This window comes from Myripristis murdjan, chromosome 18 (assembly GCF_902150065.1).
Source record: "Myripristis murdjan chromosome 18, fMyrMur1.1, whole genome shotgun sequence".
In the NCBI taxonomy this organism is placed as follows: Eukaryota; Metazoa; Chordata; class Actinopteri; order Holocentriformes; family Holocentridae; genus Myripristis; species Myripristis murdjan.
In genome coordinates, this window is record NC_043997.1 from 18,511,996 (window position 1) to 18,532,880 (window position 20,885).

A 20,885-nucleotide genomic window follows, 5' to 3' on the forward strand; every position below is an offset into this window, starting at 1 on the left:
AAGTTTCCACATTAAATCCGCTTGGCAGAGGGAGGCTCGTACTTCCTGGACACGTCACCCTAGCAGCGGCGCACACGGAGCCGGTGTGTGTGAGAGAGCAGCTGCAGGCCACCGAGGCGACTGGATTTCACTGTTTTCACCAACATGGAGACTTTATACGGCTTGCCCTTCGCTGTGCTTGAATGTCCCAACATCAAGCTGAAGAAGCCGTCGTGGCTGCACATGCCGTCGGCTATGACGGTGTACGCCATCGTCATTGTGTCCTACTTTCTCATCACTGGAGGTAAACGGAGGCGCTAAGCTAACCATGCTAACATTAGCTAGCTGGCTAGTGTTGGTGTTAGCGTCGCAGCTCACTTTTATATTAAAATAAGGCTGAACGATATATCCTCATCTGTCTATGAACATGCGCGATATTAACCGCATATCGAAAATAGCAAAGATATGGACAATATTACATTTAGAGTTAGGGTTAGCTGAAGACACTGGTGGTCAGTATAACACTGAAGAAACTGCATTTCGTCTTTTTTATTCGTTTTTTTTTTTTTTTTTTTTTTCAGAATTTAAAGAACTTATTTTTCACTATTTATACAGTTAACATTTAAAATAAGTGTCACTTCATTGTAATGTCATATACCGTATTGTTACTGAGATATTTGGCATATCGAGGTGTGAGGTTTTGTCCATATCGTGCAGCCCTGTATTAAAGCTAATTGTTCAAGTAATGTCAGGCAGTGTTATGTTAAGTTACAGCTAGAACTGTAGTGCGCACTTCAGAGAGTGCACAAGAGGCTAAGCTAACTTGAGAATAGTAATACAAGTTGAATGCATCTTAGCCCTTAGCCCCATCTTGTTTTATTAACTGGAATGACAAATGTGTGAATCACTGGCACTAACGCTGTCTGGATTACACTTTGCTCTGCTTCCCTTCTTGCAGTCTAACACAAGCTGTGTCCCCCTCTCTCCCTCTGCAGGCATCATATACGATGTGATTGTGGAGCCTCCCAGTGTGGGCTCAATGACTGATGAGCATGGGCACCAGCGGCCTGTCGCCTTCCTGGCATACAGGTGTGTCAGCCACAGAAAACCTAACACCATTACAGGATTAGCAAGTCAAAAAAAAAAAAAAAAAAAAAAAAAACTTTCACATGGTTGAAGATGAAGTGTTGCTAATTAGGGTTGGGGGAAAAAATAGATTCACTTAAGCACCACAGTTGTTAAAATTTTAATCCATTTTTTGGCGGGGGTAAAAACTGCCCCAAAGCTCACCTAATTTTTGGCAAGGGAAAAATCTGGCATGGCCATTTTCAGAGAGGTGCCTTGACCTCTGACCTCAAGATATCTGAATAAAAACGGATTCCTTGGGCAGCCAAGGGTGTCCCCTTTGCAGACATAACCACCTCATGCTAATCCCATGCTGTACAAATCTGTTATTTTCACCTGTGTGTGCTTCTGCATACTGGGGCCTAAACAGTCTTGGAGTTATATAAATTGGGTTTGAGTTGAGCTTTAAGAGAATCAGAGCTTCATGAAACTTGACATCCACAAACAAGAGACCTAGGGCATTTAGAGGATGTATGGCTTTCTAGAAATATTGACAATAAGGGGCGTTTCTGAGCAATTTCCAGCACAGAGAAGAACACAAATCTCGATAAATAGTAATATCGACTCACAATACATATCGAATCAGCACCCAAGTGTTGTGATAGTACAACATCAGGGGATAAGCATATCGTCCCAGCCCTGTTGCTAATGCAGTTGCATTTGTTTTCCAGAGTAAATGGCCAGTACATTATGGAAGGGCTTGCCTCCAGTTTCCTCTTCACGATGGGAGGCCTGGGCTTTATAATCCTGGATCGCTCCAACGCGCCAAACATTCCCAAGCTCAATCGCTTCCTGCTGCTGTTCATCGGCTTCGTCAGCGTGCTGCTCAGCTTCTTCATGGCCAGAGTGTTCATGCGCATGAAACTGCCGTGAGTATGCCTTTATATACGCTTGTTTTAACGCCATAATAGATGTCTACGAATCAAATATTTTTAACGATGCCCCAAACCCATGCACATCCTGCAGAATTACAGCTATTCAAAAGCAAAGAGAAATTGTGCACATTTTTTGTGGTTTGTCAGTTTGTTGAAAGAGCACAGACTGAAATCGTTCCTCATTTAACTATTAGAGCAAATGGGCAAAGGTCCAGAATCATACACATCTCTCCACAGTGTTTGGAGTTAAAACTTAATCTGAAAATAACAGCTTGACCCAAAATGGTGAAGAGAGATTAATAAAAAAAAAGGTGTTTGTGTCCTCCATGGGCCTGAGTGAATTCAGCCTTTATAACACACACACACACCATTTACTGTAGTAATACTTGGACACGTTTCTATACTAAGTTGAACTCATAAGATAAATGTCAATCCCTTCTTTTGGCATTATATCCCTTCTTTGGCATCTATATTTTATATTGATAACAAAGCAGAAGTTTTGGTTGCTCAACTTTTTTGTGTCACTGTGTTAAAATTTTGACCCTTGTCTTTTCAGAGGATACCTCATGGGTTAAAGGCATGGACGACACACATCAACGGACGCAGATTAATTTTGGATGGGCAAAGGACTGTAAAAATTACTGAATTTATTATACAAGGGTCCAACATGCAGTTACACTCAAATTTGGTGTGGACTCGAGCTTCTGTGAAATCAGCAACTCTTACACGATTGAAAGCACTGACCTTGATAAAGAAATTCGACTTGTCCGTTATGGCAGCCTCACAGTGTGCAGTGCCTCCCTCCCCGAGTCTCCTCTCTACATTAACTTTAATAAATAAATGGAACAGCAGAGAATTTTAAGCAGGTTTTCGACGCAGTTGTCTTTCTACTTTTGCTTTTTACTTTAACATAATCCGTTATATCAATACATAATCCGAACACTAAGTATTATCCAATTACTGAAGGCTGATGCAAGTCTCGAATCGTGTTGTAAACATCACTATTAGTTTAAAAACATCATAGTCTATCTTTGAACAAAATTCTTTTCAAAAAGAGTAAAATATCCAGTCATGTTCAGTATTTTGATGCTGGTGCTTTGACTATTCTACTATTTTGATTGTCACTTTGTTGAAACAAGTTGTTAGGTGCTACAAAGCGGGGCAACTCTGTCAAACAAACATTAGAGAGGAGAGATGGGAAGGAAGTGACTGCACACTGTTGAGATGGAGCCACTGATGTTCAACCAGAGGAGGCGCTCTGAGTTATTCCATGATATTTTGAACTGGCAGTACATTCGGGGATGGGGTTTAGGGAGAACTATGGGCACTGTGTTTGTTGTATTTTGTAAAGAAATCTTTAAAAATGCCTTGAACCTGTCACAGCGTTTTTGTATGAGGGTGTGAAATAAATGTTCTTTCCAGAGCTTCTGGCAATAGTCTTTTTTATTATATATATAAAAAGGTATAGACACACACACAGGGAAATGCTTTTTCTCAGCTGCACTGTTTACATTCATATATTAAATTATATATTATAAGTTAGAGTGAAGATGAACCTGACTTCATCTTGATATATCTCCCTGTTATGTTGTGGTCTATTCAGATAAATGGAGAATTAAGTGCACATGGATCATGTGATGCAGTTTAATGCCCACAAGGTGTCAGTATAGATGTAGCAACGCTTTTGACCAGCAGTTCTTCCTAACCCAGGGTACTTTTGCATTTAGGCTGATCCTCTCAGGGGAAAGACTGTTTTTTGGCCAGTAATGAGCGCTTCAGTCTCAAGTGCAGTGATTAGTCAAATGATTGATTAGTTGCCAAGTTCTTAATTAATTCCTATCTGTTTTGATAATCAGTTAATTGTTTTGAGCCATTTAAGAAAATTTCCAAATTCTGGTTCTAGCTTCTCTAATGTGAATATTTTGAGGGTTTTTTTTAGTCATCTACAACAGTAAACTAAATATCTTTGGGTTTTGGACTTTTGGTAGGGGTTAATCATTAATGACATTAACAGTTTGTTGGAGCTCTGCATAGCCATGGAAAATGGTCTAAAAGTAAATTTACTTAAGTTATTATCATCCCTACCATCTCAAATTCTTGAGATTATATGGTTACAAAAGACGATAGCCCAGACAAAATGAACATCAGGAAATGAAGTAGCCTGGTCTGCAATTTTGTCTGCTTAATTGAGATCAAAATCAGAGGTATTACATGGTAATGCCTAATTGTTGCTATTTAGTTCGGCACTGTGCCTGTGTGTCATGTGCACCCCATTATATGCACTTGGAGATGCCCAGTTTGGTCAAAACACCATCTGTTGACAATTGCTAATGGCTAACAACACCTTTCAGGCTCTCCTATATTACCACAGGTGGAGGCAACAGCTCTGCACATGCTAAGTGGCGGCAGATCTTTGTCGTTAGAAGTGCAAACACTTCTGTAAAAAAGGATGACACAGCCCATCCAGTGTTACAAAAGCTCTGAAATAGCTTACTGATGCAATTCCCTGATCACAATTAGTACCTCTGATCCTCAGCGCGGGGCTGTTTAACCAGGGAGGAGTGGAACATCTTGTTTGTTTCACATCTGGTTTATCAGGGGATGTTTTTTTTTTTTTTTTTTTTTTTTTGAAAAGCATTCAGTTAAACAAGATTGATGCAGGACCTGCTGCTGCTCACAGAATGAAAAGACATGGGATCTACTGGAGATATGCTCACTCAGCTGTCGATGGGTGAAAAATAGCTGTCCATGCCTTTGACCTTATTTCTGTCTGCTGTCAAAACACAAGTGACACTCCGAGAACGGCAGGCAGCCATGACCCTCTGATCAGCCGCTGATCCTGTAATAAGGGCTCGATATCACGCTACAATAATGCAGCACACTTGCCTTTTGTAGGATTAGATTTAAGAGGTTCATTCCACTTTGTAGTGACTTAAGATGAACACCTACTCTCGCCATTAATACTATGGTTCAGAAAGCAGAAAGAACCCAAACATCCTCAGACATCCCTCTTTTCCCTCTTTTCTGTTCCGGTCTGATTTTGGTTGATTATTTATCCAATTTTTTTAAATTCATGCCATCATAGCTCAGGTAAGGTAAATGTTTCACTGTTCTGCCATTCAAATTCTTGAGAAGGTGTGCAAGGTGTGCTCGCTCTGTTCATAACCCGTTTTTTTTTTTCTAGCTGGTGGCTGGCCAAACAAAAGAAATGGAATCCAAGACTGCAGAGCCAGGGAGAGAGGGTGCTGTCGTCCGATAAGCACTGCTGCTCCTGCTTGATTGAGAAAAATGACTTTGCCCCATCAGGAACAAATTTTCGAATGCAGTACGGAGCTTGAAGCAGGGGGTTCAAAGCCTGAGCCACTGAGGGCAGAGAGTCTACGGGTTTGCATTCAAGCCAAATACTGCTCCAGCCGGTTTCACTGATTAGCTCATTCTCTAATTGAAGGTGACTGATCAGTGAAATCAGCTGGTGATGTGTGGTTGGAACGAGAACTTGCATAGTCTTAACCCTCCATAGCACATCATCTGAGACTTGTGGTCCTTTTCTCAGCTGTCAGCAATCAAATATAGAGTTATGTTGTTATCATAGCAACCATTGTATTCAGACGTATATTCTATAGGGAAGAGGAGTCTCAGACTCACTCTGAGCCAAGGATGTAATTAAAAAAACAAAATCACAAAAGCTACACCCTGAGGTGGATCCAGTGTGGCTTGAAACTGGCCGGCGTTTCTTTGATGGGCCCTAAACTTACAAAAGGCATTTTAACTACATTCTTGGCTCCGAGTGAGTGTGCCTCAAGTAAGCCCAAGAGCACCTTGCATTTACCTGGAGTTAACAGCTATGAATGTAGTTTTTCTTTTACTATTTTTTTCCCCCAGTTAAAACACAAGGACGACATCCTCACAGAGAAAAATGATGGCGATGTTGAATGACACACCATCCTGTTCAGTGCATTTTGGTTGGGAATTTTATGTTTATGAGTCTTCAGTTTCTGCGATCTTGTGTTTCTTGTATTTCCAGCCCAAAAACATGCAAGCAAGCAAGCATCCGAGGTTCTTTTTTTGCTTGCTGTCAGAGAGGCCAACAGCGCTCACTGCTGAGGTGAAATGTAGTGAATCTTTGGAAGCTGAAAAGAACCTGAAGCTGTACAAATGCTGTCTCTTTCCTCTCCAACAGCAGAATCACTTTATACTGCTCCTTGAGACTTTTCCCCTCTCTGCCTCCATCTCATGATTTGGTTTGCTTCTTCTCACTGTTGATGGTTTTTGCTGTTAAATACCTCCAAAGTGTCCCTTTTTTTCACTCCACTGTGACAGTGGAGGTCCCTCATGCACTGAAGAGAGTGTGGAGAACAGCCTGGGACTCTGGCCAGCTCTTTGCCTCTTAGACTGAGAGAACATATTACTCTTTTATTAAGATGAGCTCCACCATATTTCCCAGGGCAGCAAGATGCTCTTTCTGAATGATTAGACTTAAGCACTCTAACATACAACTTGCACTAAGGTCCCTTTAGGGAAACAAAGCCAAAGTCTGTCAGTGACGACTACTGGTCAATCATTTCTGAGCTGTCCAACAATGATAAAACAATTTCCATGACTGCTTCGTCAAGACAGAGTGGGATGAGGCTGACACTCAGCTATTAGCATCACAATATTGGTCTCCACTGCCGGCTGAGCTGGTTTTCAAACCTGTAATTCTGTTGATCAGTTTACAAAGCATCTGAACAATTTCATAAATGTCACCCATGAGAACAAACAACATCCTTCTCAGTAAATAAATCAGAGATTTTCTTTGACTTAAACAGGTCCATGCTCATAATAAATACATGCCTCTTTGTGCTCTTCATCATTCTGCAAGAATACACTACTCACAAAAAGTTAGGGATATTCCGCTTTCGGGTGAAATTTCAGGATGAACCTAAAATGCATTATAACCTTTACAGGTGAACTTAATGTGACCTTCTGTAAACTTTTGAATGCACATGTCCAACTGTTCAGTGTTTCAGTACTTTTTGCACAAGTTGCTGTTCTCTAACAAGGAGTTTAATGGCAAAATTCACATCAGGTGTTTGATGCTTCAGCTCATCGAGGTCGTATCATTAGGGAACGGCTGCTGGAGACTGGGGTACCTCAAATGGAGTGGCCTGCACTTTGTCCAGACCTGCATCCCATAGAAAACCTATGGGATCAGCTGAGTCGCCGTGTAGAGGCTCAGAGCTCTGTACCCCAGAACCTCAATGTCCTGAGGGCCGCCCTTCAAGAAGAGTGGGATGCCATGCCTCAGCAGACAATAAGTCGACTTGTGAACAGCATGAGACGTCGTTGTCAAGCTGTAATTGATGCTCAAGGGCACATGACAAGTTATTGACACTGACATTTTTTGTTGTGGTATACCCACCACTGTTGTTAGCTTTTGTTTCAAGAAATTGTTTGAGATGAGGAAATCACCAGTGTATGCGTCTACTTAAATGCCCTTCTTTCATGATATAATATCACTGTAGTGTGAACTTTTTACATTGTCCATAAATTTCACCCAAAAGCCAAATATCCCTAACTTTTTGTGAGTAGTGTATATTAATTTAGAGTGTAACTGGACAATGAGTAAAAACCCACAAGGGACACTGGAGTGCACAGTTTTAATTTCAAACATGTCTGACTCTGATGAAGACGCTGTGACGTTGAAATGAGAGCTGGCACCGAATAATAAAAATTAAAATGATGTGCAACAGTGCCCTTGGTGGGTCTTGACCCATTGTCCAGTTACATGCTGATCTGAAGCACAGGAGCCAGTTCAGTATAATCCTGCACCCGCATTTAATATTCATCAATATTTCACACACACATTTGAAAATATGCATGGATTTGTTTCCAAATGTGCAAAAACTGACAAAACATGTATTTCTGATGGTATTCTTTCAAATGATGGTTTGGCCAAATACATTGTCCTCCAATGCCTTGCTGACCATGCGTATATTTACTAAATATATGTTGGCCATTCAAAATGTTTATACACAGTGTAATATTCTCTTTAGAGTTATGTGTACTACAAATACATATGCAATGTATATTTTTCCTGAATGGATTATGTTTCTCCCACTAGGAGCCACTTTTCCCAGTGGTGTCTTGTGATATTTGTTGCACTTTAAAACTTTGATCGCCTTCAGAAACACTGTCACCGACTTTTTTGTTATCTCAAAAATCACAGAAAATGGACACAGTTACTTTCAAAACTAATTGCACAACATGCAATTTTTTAATTCAGATAATTCACATACGAATACTGAATTAACCACTAACTTCGCTAGCCTTTTATGAATTTTAGCAACAATGAATACACCGGTTTTAGCTCTGGATTATCTTGTGCTGGTTTATAAATCACTGAATGTTGTTCAACACAAATATCAAGAAAAGTGATGATAAATCACCAAATGCCAATGCCAAATGAAGAAATGATTTAAATTTTACCCTATTCATGTATTCATTTTGTAATGTTATAGTTTACTTAAAGTAGAATTAAATTAGGCATGAAAACAGTGATTTCAGAGAAAAAAGTAAAGAATATGTAATAACTAGTGTTATACTGTAATTTGTGCAATTTAGGAGATTTTCTGCATAAAAGCTACAACCACGATAAAAACTGATGTCATTACAGCTTTGTGCTGATCAAAAGAAAAATAGTAATTTAAAAATACCTGAGAGGACGTTGCGTCTTGTAGATATTATATATTATTAATACATAAAAACTTTTGTTCATTTGTATTTTACATTGTATATATTACACTTGAGCAAAAAACACTTGTCTTGTAAAACACTGAAGTGAAACCAGGCGCAGCTAACAGACGTCTGACTCCACTAAAACGGTCATGAGCACCTTTATGTCTTGAGGCATTTGGTCTGAAGAACTTGTCCTCCGCTCTCCCTGCCGTGTAACAGCCCGTTGTGATGTTGGTGGCCATTTTCCTCTGCTGCCAGCTTGGGACAAATCCATGAATTAAGAGGGGAGAAAAAAAATAAGGTGCAAATTCAAGACAGTTTAGAGCAATCCAGTGTAGTTCCTGCGTAAAATAATTACAATCCTCTCTAGGTTTATTGCCTTTGGTATCTGATGGGAAGCCATTTGAATTGTCTCTAATGTTTGGCAGAGGAAACACTAAGATAAAGAGAAGGTGCTCAAAAATGAAACCGAGCCAGACTTCTTACCTTTTTGCTACAGCCTCCATTCTCTAGATTCGCTGTGTTTGGCAGATTCAAGCCCAAAGCTTTCTCCAAGTCTGGAAACACCAAAAAGCAGATACACACAAACCACACGTGAATGAGGGTTCTTGCAGAGGACCTTGCATCGTATCACGGTACACCTCAAGCCTTTTCAATAATGAATGGGCAAGAGAGAGACCTGCCAGGTCCACCTTGTTCCTACAAAGCGGAACAGAACACAAACTCACGGGAACATGGAAAGTACCTGTGAGGATGCGGTCGATTTTCTCCACCACCAAGTCAGCGTCCTCCTTCGTGAAGCACAGGGGCGGCTTGAACTTAAGGACGTTGCGATGAGGTCCGTCCGCACTAAGCAGGATGTGCTGTTCCTTAAGACTGAGGACACAAGTTGTTCTATTTACTTCTTCAGCTTCTGTGAAACTAATTCTTCATTTGAAGGCCCTAATCCCCATGTGCCACAGGGGAGCTGAGAGGAGGAGGGATTTCTCCTCCTCTCAGCTGCACCAGGTGATTTCACTGATTAATTCACCTTCAACGAGAGAAGAAGAACAAATCGGGGATGAAAATCTGTCTTGTCTCAGCTTTCAATCAAGTTCCCCTTCTACTGGAAAGGTGTAAAGAGTTGCTAACCCTTAAAGAATTCCATAATGGTGCACAATCAATTATTGTGAGCTTCAAAACAAACATATAGGCATCATAGGGGCCTTAAAAACCCATACTGGTTGGAGCATACTTGCAATCATTAATCCTGAATGTTACTTCTTATATAACTACATCCTTTTTGTTGATTTTTGCAAACCGTCCTAACTTGAAAAGCAAGTTTCACTAAAACTGGCATGGTTTATAGACTCTAAGTGGCCATGTTATTTAAAGGAAAATGACACTGTGTTGCAGTTCAGGACAAAAAATGTGATAAAGCCTGTCCTGTTGCTTCAAGCACGATGCTTTGCAACTGTGATGCACCCAAGACAAGTACATGGTAGCCACACCCGAGCTTGGGCAGAACATCTGAGGCAGCACACACACAGGACTAAACACTTACTTGTATATGATCTCTTGAGCCTCTGCTGTTGCAGGAGTGAGTTTCACCCTGTCCTTGACCAGCTCCACCCCCACAAACAAGCCGCAGCCTCTGCCAGACATGACACAAATGAACATGCTGTGTTTCAGAGGTGTTGCATCACAAAGGCTTCCAAAGAAATTGTGGTTCAAAGGGCCATTTGACGAAAAAAACATCCAAAGTTTTCTACTGTCTTCAAGAAAATGGTTTTCTCTTAGACATTTATAGACCATGGTCATGTTTTAGACCAAACCTTTAAAGCAATAACCTGCAATAATATCAGAGAAACAAGCGTCTTTATTGCAACAGCCATTCAACCAATAGTTAAAAGGAACTTTTACATTTGCTACATTTGTTGTGTGGTAAGTTTTTCGAGGAGAACCTCACAGATTACAACTGAAATGTCTTGTCACATCATTAGTTTACACTAGGGTCACGAGATTAGGGAAGCATGACTCAACATTAGTGCTGCATGTAAAACTGCGGTATGTGCATATTTTTATCTGATCAGGTGTAATTAGCAGTATAACAACTTGCCTCAACAATGAGATTATCAGCATATAGATAGACCTTGGAGCATGCATATTGTAATTCTCTGTTTTGTGTCTGTGTTTCTCTGTGTTTATCCACCTGATGTCGCCCACCAGTGGGTGCTTCTCCCTCTGCTTCTCCAGCAGCTCGGTCAGGTAGCTCCCCACACGCAGTGCATTACCCTGCAGGTCCTCTTTCTCAATCACGTCGAGAACGGCGAGACCAATGGCACAGGACACCGGGTTACCACCAAACTAAGAAATTCAAAACCCAGACACAGAGGAAAGATGACACCGAGATTAGGTTCACACCACCTGAGAAGTCTGCTGGATGATCAGTGAAGGATTCGGTACACCGCTTCAATATGCAACGTCAGGCAACTCTGCACATGACTTCAAAACAGAGACTAAAGACTGTTGGCTTTGTTTCACATAACACAGTTGTTCCATTGTAGATTGTCTGTTTTTGCTTTTTGCTGTTTTGCATGATGACATTTTTGCTTAATTGAGAGTCAACTTTAGAATCAAATCATAGGGATCATTTGCATTATATGACTGGAAAAGGTCCTAACAGTAGCAGTCTGGCTGAATAAACTCCAATATGACTATTATGACTATGGACAATTTCCCCCAACTTTCCTTTCACAGGAAACGACTGTAAACTGAGACTGTCAATGAACAACTCTGGCTTGTACTGAATGTATTTTTCCCCATAATGAGGAAACCAGATGTGTTTAAATGCTTGGGCAAATATGGACACGAACTTCATGTCAAGGATGAGGTCAGGTCAGTGCTATTTCTGGTCAACATCGCAGACAAAACAAAGTGCATGCTCACATTAATTTGATTCTGCCGTTTGCCATTTCTGATTAAAAGGAAAAAAAGTTCAAAATCAACCAAACAGCTGCAAGTTGGCATTCAGCAGAGGAGTGTCACTGAGGCAAATTGACACTTCTATCACTGACTCTATCCATTTCAAATCTGTTGAAGTAGCATGGGGCTGGGGTCTTCTAGAAAATTCCCTTACAGTGTTGAAGTACTCCATCCCACTTGACATGAAAGCCTCCGCCACCTCTCTGGTGGTGACCACACATGACATGGGATGCCCGTTGCCGATAGGTTTGCCCATGGTGACGATGTCGGGGACAAAGTCCTCTCCCTGCAGCTGGAAGGCCCAGAAGTGGGTGCCAACACGCCCGAAGCCTACTTGGACTTCATCGGCGATGAATACGCCCCCAGCTTGACGAACATGTCTGTAAAAGGAAAGCAGAGTCAGGAAGTGTACAGGTATACACACTCAGTCTGTTACGCATGTTCATTTTCTGTTTGTTTAAGGGTATTACCAGGGATTATAAGGGGAAATCACCTACACTGTTTGTGGTGGAAGGGCACAAAGGTTAGAACACAGAGGTAACACATGAAACAAAAAGTCCATCTGTCAAAATTTGTTTAGCACTGACCAAGTGCCTTTAAAGTGCACATCTTAAAGAAACATTGCTGCAATTTCAGGATTTAGCAAGAGGAATTTGTTGAAACCATATTACCAAATCACTGATGCATATCTTGTGAAATATGCCCCAACATTGGGTGCAAAGTCCTTGATTATTCTAAATAACCAAATTTGGTAAGGTGTGGTTGGCAGGCAGTGTCTTTTGTGTTCATTAATTTAAGAGTTCTTGCAACCCAGACAAGCTGAACATCTGATTTGGTTGTGTCTTTTGCATACTCTGAAATTCCATCAGCTCTTACACAATGGAAACTTGTCTACATTTTATCGGTCAAAGTCATTCTGAACAGTAAAAAAAAAAAAAACAGGCACTGAGCTTAGACGTGAATGCAATCTCTTGGGTACATACTCTGCCACTTTCTGGAAGTAGCCCGAGGGGGGAATGACTTGCCCACCACAACTCTGCAGCGACTCGGCAATAAAAGCAGCAATCTGCACAAGAGAAGAGCACATCAGACCAACACACTGCTGGCCTGGGAGGAAGAGTCCTGATACCTGCAACTTGTGCATCTCCCTTTTTCTCCAAAGTGGGGATTTCGCTTTCTAGCTATCAGTGGGTTGTCCCAAAATCACCCAGCAGACAAGACAGAGGCAGTTACATAATGCTTGGACGTGGCTAAATTTTCTAAATGTTCTCATTAAAGGTCTTAGACAAAATGGCAATAAGAGAAAACTGGTCAGTCTCCCAAACTTATCAAATCTACACAATTGTACATTTCTAATCTAAGCCAGTATTAATTTTTTTTCTCCCTACAACTGTTAGTACATCCCCTTTCATAAAAGTTGCAATCGTACATCAAACTGCCCATTCTGGCTTCACTAACATCCATTACACGTGGCTAAAGGCATTCTGTATTATCTGAACAGAATGAATCTTATTCTCCTTGCCTCTCCTTGGTTTGGGCTTTTGAACACAGAATTAATGGCCAACAAGCTTGGACGCTTGAGAGGCCCAGTGCAAGATCTTGTGCTATGTGACCGAGTCCTCGGCCTAAACCTGAAAATAGTGAGACATGAAAGAGGAGAAAAGGGAAAAGTAAGGGTAGAAAATCAATAAAGAGGGGCATCAATGCATCTTGATGCCTGTGACATTCGTTGAGGCCAGGTGTACAAGAGAATTATTTCCAGTGTGTACTGTTTTAAAATAAAATCCATATAACCATGCGGTGGTAGGAAATATAAAGTAGGAATTATTTTGGTTGGCTCTTGATGAAGAAATTGAACATTTATGTTCTTTGAACTGTGCATTTGGGAGTTTTAATTCACTTTTTAGGGCTTATACACCATGAATTCAGGAATGGTCCAGACAGTTATAAAGCACTTGAGAGCTGAGTACCAGATTTTCTGTGACTTAATTGTCATTTCGATTTTATAATTCACATTTTAAGACCACTGTGATGGAATTCTTGAGGTTTGTATTCACTGTGATTTCTCCTGTGTGTAGTCAGCGTCATTATGGCTGACAGTCTGAAAGACACACAAAGGATTACACCCTCTTTTGTTGAAAACCGGCTTGTTGGTCAACTTACCTTTTACATGTTATGATGGAAGCTCCTCCTATTGCAGCTAATACTAACAAATGTAGGAGGATGATCAACGGTCGATCTTCTTATAACATAAAAAGTAAGCTGACCAACAGGACAATTTTCCAAAAAGTCCATGCAGTTCATAACAAAGCAAGCGATTTATAGAGCCGTATGCTGACGACATACTACAGTTTTTTATACAAAGAAACTGTAGTAGGTCAATCTTGAGAGTTAATTCCAGCAACAACATGAGCACTACCTTGCCTCCTTTCTCATGGGCTTTGTTTATGATATCTTTGACATCGTCTGCGTACGCTGTGGCAGGGTCTGGGTGATCCGCTCTGTATTTGCCTCTGTACACATCTGGGCTTGGTGCCTGTATGAGGATTAAACCAATGAATAGAGAGGATTATGGCTCATATATGTCTTCAGTAATGGGAAAGAGGGTTGGGTTCTTTGCGGTTTGAAGCTCCAAAAGGTGTAGTCAGTCAGTCTAAAAACTGTCTAAACATATTTTCATCTTGGTCCTTAGGCTCTTCATTCATAGCAGTTTAAAATAATATTGGATGCACATGTCACTGGCTGACTCATGTAAATGTGCTACAACATGAAAACAGGTTTGTTGATTTTTGAGGCTGTTGACTTAACACGATATGCCTCTCAGTGACCTTTTACAGTACGTTAATGTTTAACAAAACAAGGCCCGATCCAAAATATGTCAAAATATCTGTCCTTTCCCTACCATCCAACTGAGCATTCATGTGAGGATTTCTGTGAATATCTGTGACAAATCAGCATGGCTGGGTGATGTTTGAGAACTGCCTGATGAAATTGTCAGAAAAAGCATGTTGTTATCATCTTAGGGTTGGTGACATTCACACTCGAATTTTCTGGTCACCTAGTCAATTTGTAGGCAAAGGCCTTATAACTGTATGAGCATAAATAAAGTATGCAAGCTGGTCACTCCATGATGCACTGATGAGTCAGCGCCTGTACAATCAACCCAGCTAATTTTGTCAAAGGTATTCATTCACTCACAATCATTCAGACTGTCTTATGGAAACATATTTCAATATCGAGTGATCTGTGGTTTGCAGTCTGCATCAAAATGGTAGAAGTATCATCAAGATTGTTTAAATGCCTACTTTCTCTAATTCCTGTAGCGGAAAAATAGCTTCCACAGTGCACAGATTATCTTATCTGAACAAGGACAAGCACAGGAACATTACCTGTAGGAGGAACTGCTTGTTGCATCACTGCGCTCATTGCACTCAAACACACATACACTGAGTGGCTACATTGTCAGGTACGCACATCTAGTCGGATCCCCTCTGAATTCTCTGAGTCATGGATTTAACAAGCTGCTGGAAACCATCCACAGGGGTCTCGATCCATTCTGACTCAACAGCATCACTCAGTTCCTGCAGACTTCTTGGCAGAACTTCTGTCTTACAAACACCTCATCCCAAATCTGCTCAGTTGGGTAGAGATCTAGACACTGCGGAGACCACTGGAGTCGACTGCAGTCCTGTTTCTGGAACAATCTTGCGGTGACGCATGCCTTGTATGATGGCACAATCCCCTGCTGGAAGTATCCACTGGACAAACGCTAGCCTGCGGCCATGAAAAGACGCACCTTGCAGCAATATTTAGGTTTGCTGCGACATTCAAGGGCTGAGCAAAATGAAATATCACAATATCTTTGAATGAATACCTCAATATCGGGATTATGACAACATTGTAGAGCTGACTACTGGTGCTTTCATAAGGAATGCACACACAAGAGATTTTTCATTTAAAAAAATCATTAAAATGTGGATAAGATCAAGCAGGTAGAGGCAAAATATGGAAGAGCACAGAAGAGGGACAACAGTTTTCAGAGTTGCTTCCATTTAGTGTATTGCAGTCTTTAAAACCAGGGAAAGATAATGATAATGCCATGTCATGATATTATGATCCCAGTCCATGTCGCCATACTAAGATAATATCGATACATTGCCTGGCTCTATATTCAAATGATGCTCCACTGGTACTAAGGGCCTAATTTGTTCGAAGAAAACATCCTGTACTGGTGACACAGGGCAGGATGAATCCACGGATTCAACTTCTGTCCTCAGTTTGTTACAAGAGAAACCACGATTTGTCAAAACTAGCAGCATATTCGCACCAGCGCCCAGTGTAACCTCTTCTCACAGTATTCTGGCTCACCTAGATTTTTGTTGGGAGATACTTGGCAGTACAGGGTTATGATGTTATTTGTATACCTGTAGCCTCTTAATAGCATCTTTTCACCCTCAGGACTGCATGCCACAGGAATTTTTGTTCTTCACAACATCCTCAGTTAACTCCCGACCCAAGACAACTGGTGTGTCTGGCGCTACATACACAAACTCTAACATTATGCTTCAACATTTAGATCAAACAGTAACGATAACTCAACCTCTGGCATGATGCATATTCACAATTTATTCAAATGTAGCTCCCTATCTAGAGAAATCTATTAATACGGAGTTTAACCTTATAAAGTAGCCACTAAGTGCATATCCATGCATGCAAGCATATGCACACATACACACACAGGCATTTCCTCACACACAAACACACAAACCCATGCAGGCATGCCGAGGTGCGTGCCCAGTAACCTGCAAGAAGCCAACAGAGCAAGCTGAGGTGTGATGTTTTGATAGAGTGCAGGCAGACAGAAAGGTGCACTCACCACGTGAACAAATTGATTCTGCTCAGCATCTGACAGCTGGTGAAACTTATATGGGCTGATGTCTATTAACGATGAAACATGGCCGTGGTATGCACTGCAAACACAGACAACAAAGGCCGAGGATGGGAAAACACACTGACAGTGACAGTATATGATGGCCGGCACTGAGGCACAGGAGATTACACCCAATATGTTGTTTAATACTACAGTATCAGAATCAAGAACATTAAACTGGCACATTAAATGAAAATCACTGGATTACAAAATGATGATGAGCATACTATAACATTATATTACACTATATCATTCTTTCTGTTTTACTTTCACACAGTCAAACTTTCACACATACTCAAACTGCCAGTCTTTTTGAAACACTGCCAGGAAGTCGCACTCACTTGTTGAGCGTGATGACATCTTTGTGGCCCGTGTACTGCCAGGCGAGTCGAAGGGCCAGATCGTTGGCTTCGGATCTGAAGTTCAAAGGGGCAAGGGTTACTATGAGTTACTCAGTCACCACAGAATACACAGGTGAAGCCATGGATATCACCAGCAAGCATGACATGGCTTGATATTTCACAGCCCGGTTTAAAATTTGGAGATTAAACTGACAGGAGACATACAAGGCAGAGCTATGTAACATTCATTGGAAGAGCTACAATTCAGATCTAATGTGTAAATTATATTTGCATTAAATTTGTAGACCACTGGAGATTGGATTGTATGTATGGATTGTAAAGTTTTTGTTTTGAAATATGAGAATACAATAAAAACAATAAAAATTGCAATCCTCAGGTCATTGATCTTCATGGAAATGCACAAACACGCCACTGGTAAAACAAAGAATTTGTTCATCTATTTCACATAATTGGTGACAGATGCATGCACCTGTTTACTACAAGCATTTCGCCCTGTGTTTTTCATGTTTTTGTAACCTGTGATCAAAACCTAACCCTTAATTCATCTTTATCACGTGCAGAGTGCATTTACACTTAACTGTCTAGACCTGTTTTTCATCACTGCCTGCACGTGTGGCCACACTGCAAAACAGCAGGGTTGGCACGGCAGCAGCCACCGGGTGTGGATTCACTGTGTTTGCCACTGTCTGTTTTTTCTTATCATTCTCCCGTGTGGTTTTCAGTGTCCTCTTTTTTTGTTTGTTTGTTTTTCCATCTGAAGTTGGTTTGGTGGTATGCGAGCATGCTTTTGCATCTTTGAACAGAGCATTGAGACGCATGGGTATGCAGGGATGACATGTTTCTGAGCCATGCAGTGGCTTGGATGGATTAGATTATTACCCTGGATAGTTCCTGTTCACACTGCGCCAATCCGGCACTGTAGTTAATGAGTAACCAGATCAGTGCTGATCAGTTTGATGAATGAAGTCCATAAAGATGGCTAGACTTGATTGGCATCATTGCTCTTCTCATGCCTAACAAGATTTTGAGCTCTGTATGTCCAGTGGTTCAGGTCCTACAGGTAGCCTTTAGTGTTAGCTTAGCGTAAAGACTTGAAGCCTATGGGAGTCATTAGCCTAGCACTATCAAAGTGAACAAATAAACCTTAGAGAAACTCTGAGGCTGTCTTCTTTAAACAATGTATGATGTTTTTGAAATACATATCTTGGAATTTAAAAAAACAAACAAACAAGAGTCATTTTGGAGGAGTTTTACACTTTGACAGAGCTAGGCTAATGACTCCTATTAACTTCCAGCATTTATGCTAAGCTAACATGAAATGCTTCCCATAAGAACAGAACCACTGGACGCACAGAGGCGAAAATGGTATCAAACATCTTGTCTCAGTCTGCATTCATTGGAAAAATGGTATTTTACCCAAAATGTATTCCTTTAAAAAGAAGGTTATTCTTGAGCACAGTAAGCCTAATGGTCATATATTTTGGGTAAATATTTTTTATTGTGCCATTAACTGAGCCCTTCCCACAACTTTCTGAGTCACAAGCATCAAGAAAAGCCTTAATCTCTCCAACTCTACCGTTCCTGTCGGTGCGTTCATCATCACTGCACTGCTGAGCTTTGTTGAAACCCACAGAACTTTATTTTAAATTCTGCTGGAGATCCCAAGGTTTCCAGAGATACCAAATATGTCCTGATGAATTACAGGGAAACGTGTATAAAACAATGCACAAGTTATTTTCTATCTGATGTAATGCTCAATTCACTCAATATCAGAGTGTTACAGCTTCAATAAATTGTTGAAACCAGATACAGAAGATGTATGGTGTGTGATATTTTTCTTTGCCACTTAGAGGGAAATTTTTAAGGCAGGGTTAAAAGCAGATCGGTGCACCAGTTGATGTTTGAAAAATGAAAGAAATGCGGTCATACCCAGAGTTGACAAAGTAGCAGACAGACAGCTTGTCAGGCAGTGTGGCTTGTAGTCTCTGGGCATACAGCACGAGGTTGTCATGCAAGAAACGTGAGTTGGTGTTCAGCAGTTCCATCTGCTGCGCTCCGGCCCTCACCACATCTGGGTGGCTGTGGCCCACTGAGAAAACAAGGAGGGACGCATGCAGAGGATGGGAAGCCCACCTCAAGCTCAGAACATAAACACAGGATTGGCATGAGCCCTGACGTGGTGGGGTTGTAATTGGCCTTTGAGGTCTGCACAAAACCTGATGTTAAAGGCCCAAAATTGCAGGTCTTGTGTTTAAATTAAAGTGTTTTGAATGCGGCAGGCCAGGAAAACATCCGCTCTGCAAGTAGCATCAATTCCAGCCATTACAAATTAGGAGGGCATTACAGGGCAACTGTGTGCAACTGATGAGTCTGCGGGGGGTCCCGGTGTCCCACGACTTATTTAGATGAGACATCAAGAAATGCCAAAAACAGCACGAACACAGATCCTAAAATACAACACCTCCAACCCACTGTCAGGCTGAATGCCAGCTCATAAGCATCGAATATGATGCGACTAACCAGAAATCAGGAATACAGCTGCATTTTTGCAATATCTGGTGGTGACAATATAAATGCAGATTCTGACCTGACAGATTTGACCTGACAAGTGTGTTTGCATGTTTCAATGCATGTGTGTGTGTGTGTGTGTGTGTGTGTGTGTGTGTGTGTGTGTGTGTGTGTGTGTGTGTGTGTGTGCTTTTACCATGGGCCACATTGTTGATGCAATCCAAGTACCGCTGTCCTTTTTCATCATACATGTACTGGCCTCTGGCTCTCACAATCTTGATGGGATCATGGCTGAAGAAAATCTTACAAGATGGCCTGCAATTCAGCCAATAACATTAATAATGGTAGCCAGTAATATTAATAATGGTATGCTCTGTGGGTAAAGTGCAGATTTCACTCTGTTTTGACAGTTTGATTGTGGCCTGGTTACAGATGAGAGAGAAATTGCAGCTTATGATTTTTTGTTGACTAAGGGATCAACAAGTCTTTTTTTTTTTTTTTTTAATTAATAGATTAAGTCAACAAAATGAAAAGTGAAAAAATGCTGGTTAAATGGTTTACTATAGACAAAATGAATGAATAAACAAACAAACAAACAAACAAACAAAGAAATCTTTGCAACTGTATAGCTGTTATTTGCAAATGTTTGGTCATTTTTACATAATAAATGATTAAAATGGTTCTTATAATCACAGTAAATTTATCCTTTTAACTGGCTTACAATTGCAGCAGTAGATGGTTTCACTCTGTGCGCTCACGAGATAATCATGGGAAGTCAAATCTCCTTGTTAATTTTAATACGTTAAAATTATAATAGAATGACATACATACATTGTGACAGTTTTTTTTTTTTTTACCCAAATGACAGATGGTAGGCTTATAGTTTTTACATGACCAGTGGACATTTTAGATTAATTGAAGATGAGAGAAGAAAGTTTTTGTTTGTTTGTTTGTTTTTTGGCAACTCATTCGTCGAAGTCGGTAGTTTCTGCATTAAAAAAAAAAAAAAGTTGAAACATTTAGTTATGTAACAGTTACTTGCGTATGACTTGACAGAACCGAGCGAATGCCAAGCTCTGAGGTAAACAACCGTCATGTGGTTTTAAGAAAGTGTATCGGATCTTTTTTTTTATTTCCTTCCTTGAGTGAAAAGTGGCTCGGACGCCGGGGAGGTGAGTAATATTGCAACCCGCATCCTCCTGGCAAACTTTGAATCCCCCAACTTGCAGAAGAAGCTGCGGTGCCGGCGGCAGCAAATGAAGGCAGAATGTTAATCATCTTACCCGATGTGCTTCTTCCTCAGCTCGATCGTCTTCCTCTTGGTGAAGATCTCCGCCGACATCCTGCTGTCGCTCAACTTGAAGGCGACAGCCACTTGTCTCTCCTCTCAGCCCCGGTCAGCTTTATCAGCTGCAGCAGAAATGA

At 40.9% G+C, this 20,885-nt stretch overlaps 2 protein-coding genes across 2 annotated transcripts; one reads left to right on the forward strand and one right to left on the reverse strand.

The window, feature by feature from the left end:
* The first annotated feature begins 21 nt into the window (after positions 1-21).
* On the forward strand, positions 22-3,403 carry ostc (oligosaccharyltransferase complex subunit). The gene is made up of 4 exons (XM_030076304.1): positions 22-283; positions 975-1,068; positions 1,776-1,973; positions 2,536-3,403. The coding sequence occupies exons 1-4, from the start codon at positions 145-147 to the stop codon at positions 2,552-2,554; spliced, it is 450 nt and encodes a 149-aa protein (XP_029932164.1). The 5' UTR covers positions 22-144; the 3' UTR covers positions 2,555-3,403.
* Positions 3,404-8,238: 4,835 nt separating this feature from the next.
* On the reverse strand, positions 8,239-20,856 carry etnppl (ethanolamine-phosphate phospho-lyase). The gene is made up of 13 exons (XM_030075555.1): positions 20,744-20,856; positions 19,657-19,775; positions 18,882-19,041; positions 16,932-17,006; positions 16,537-16,630; positions 14,080-14,196; positions 12,644-12,726; positions 11,815-12,040; positions 10,888-11,042; positions 10,240-10,329; positions 9,442-9,572; positions 9,183-9,253; positions 8,239-8,954 (listed from the first exon to the last, which is right to left on the reverse strand). The coding sequence occupies exons 1-13, from the start codon at positions 20,800-20,802 to the stop codon at positions 8,856-8,858; spliced, it is 1,479 nt and encodes a 492-aa protein (XP_029931415.1). The 5' UTR covers positions 20,803-20,856; the 3' UTR covers positions 8,239-8,855.
* Between the last annotated feature and the right edge of the window lie 29 nt (positions 20,857-20,885).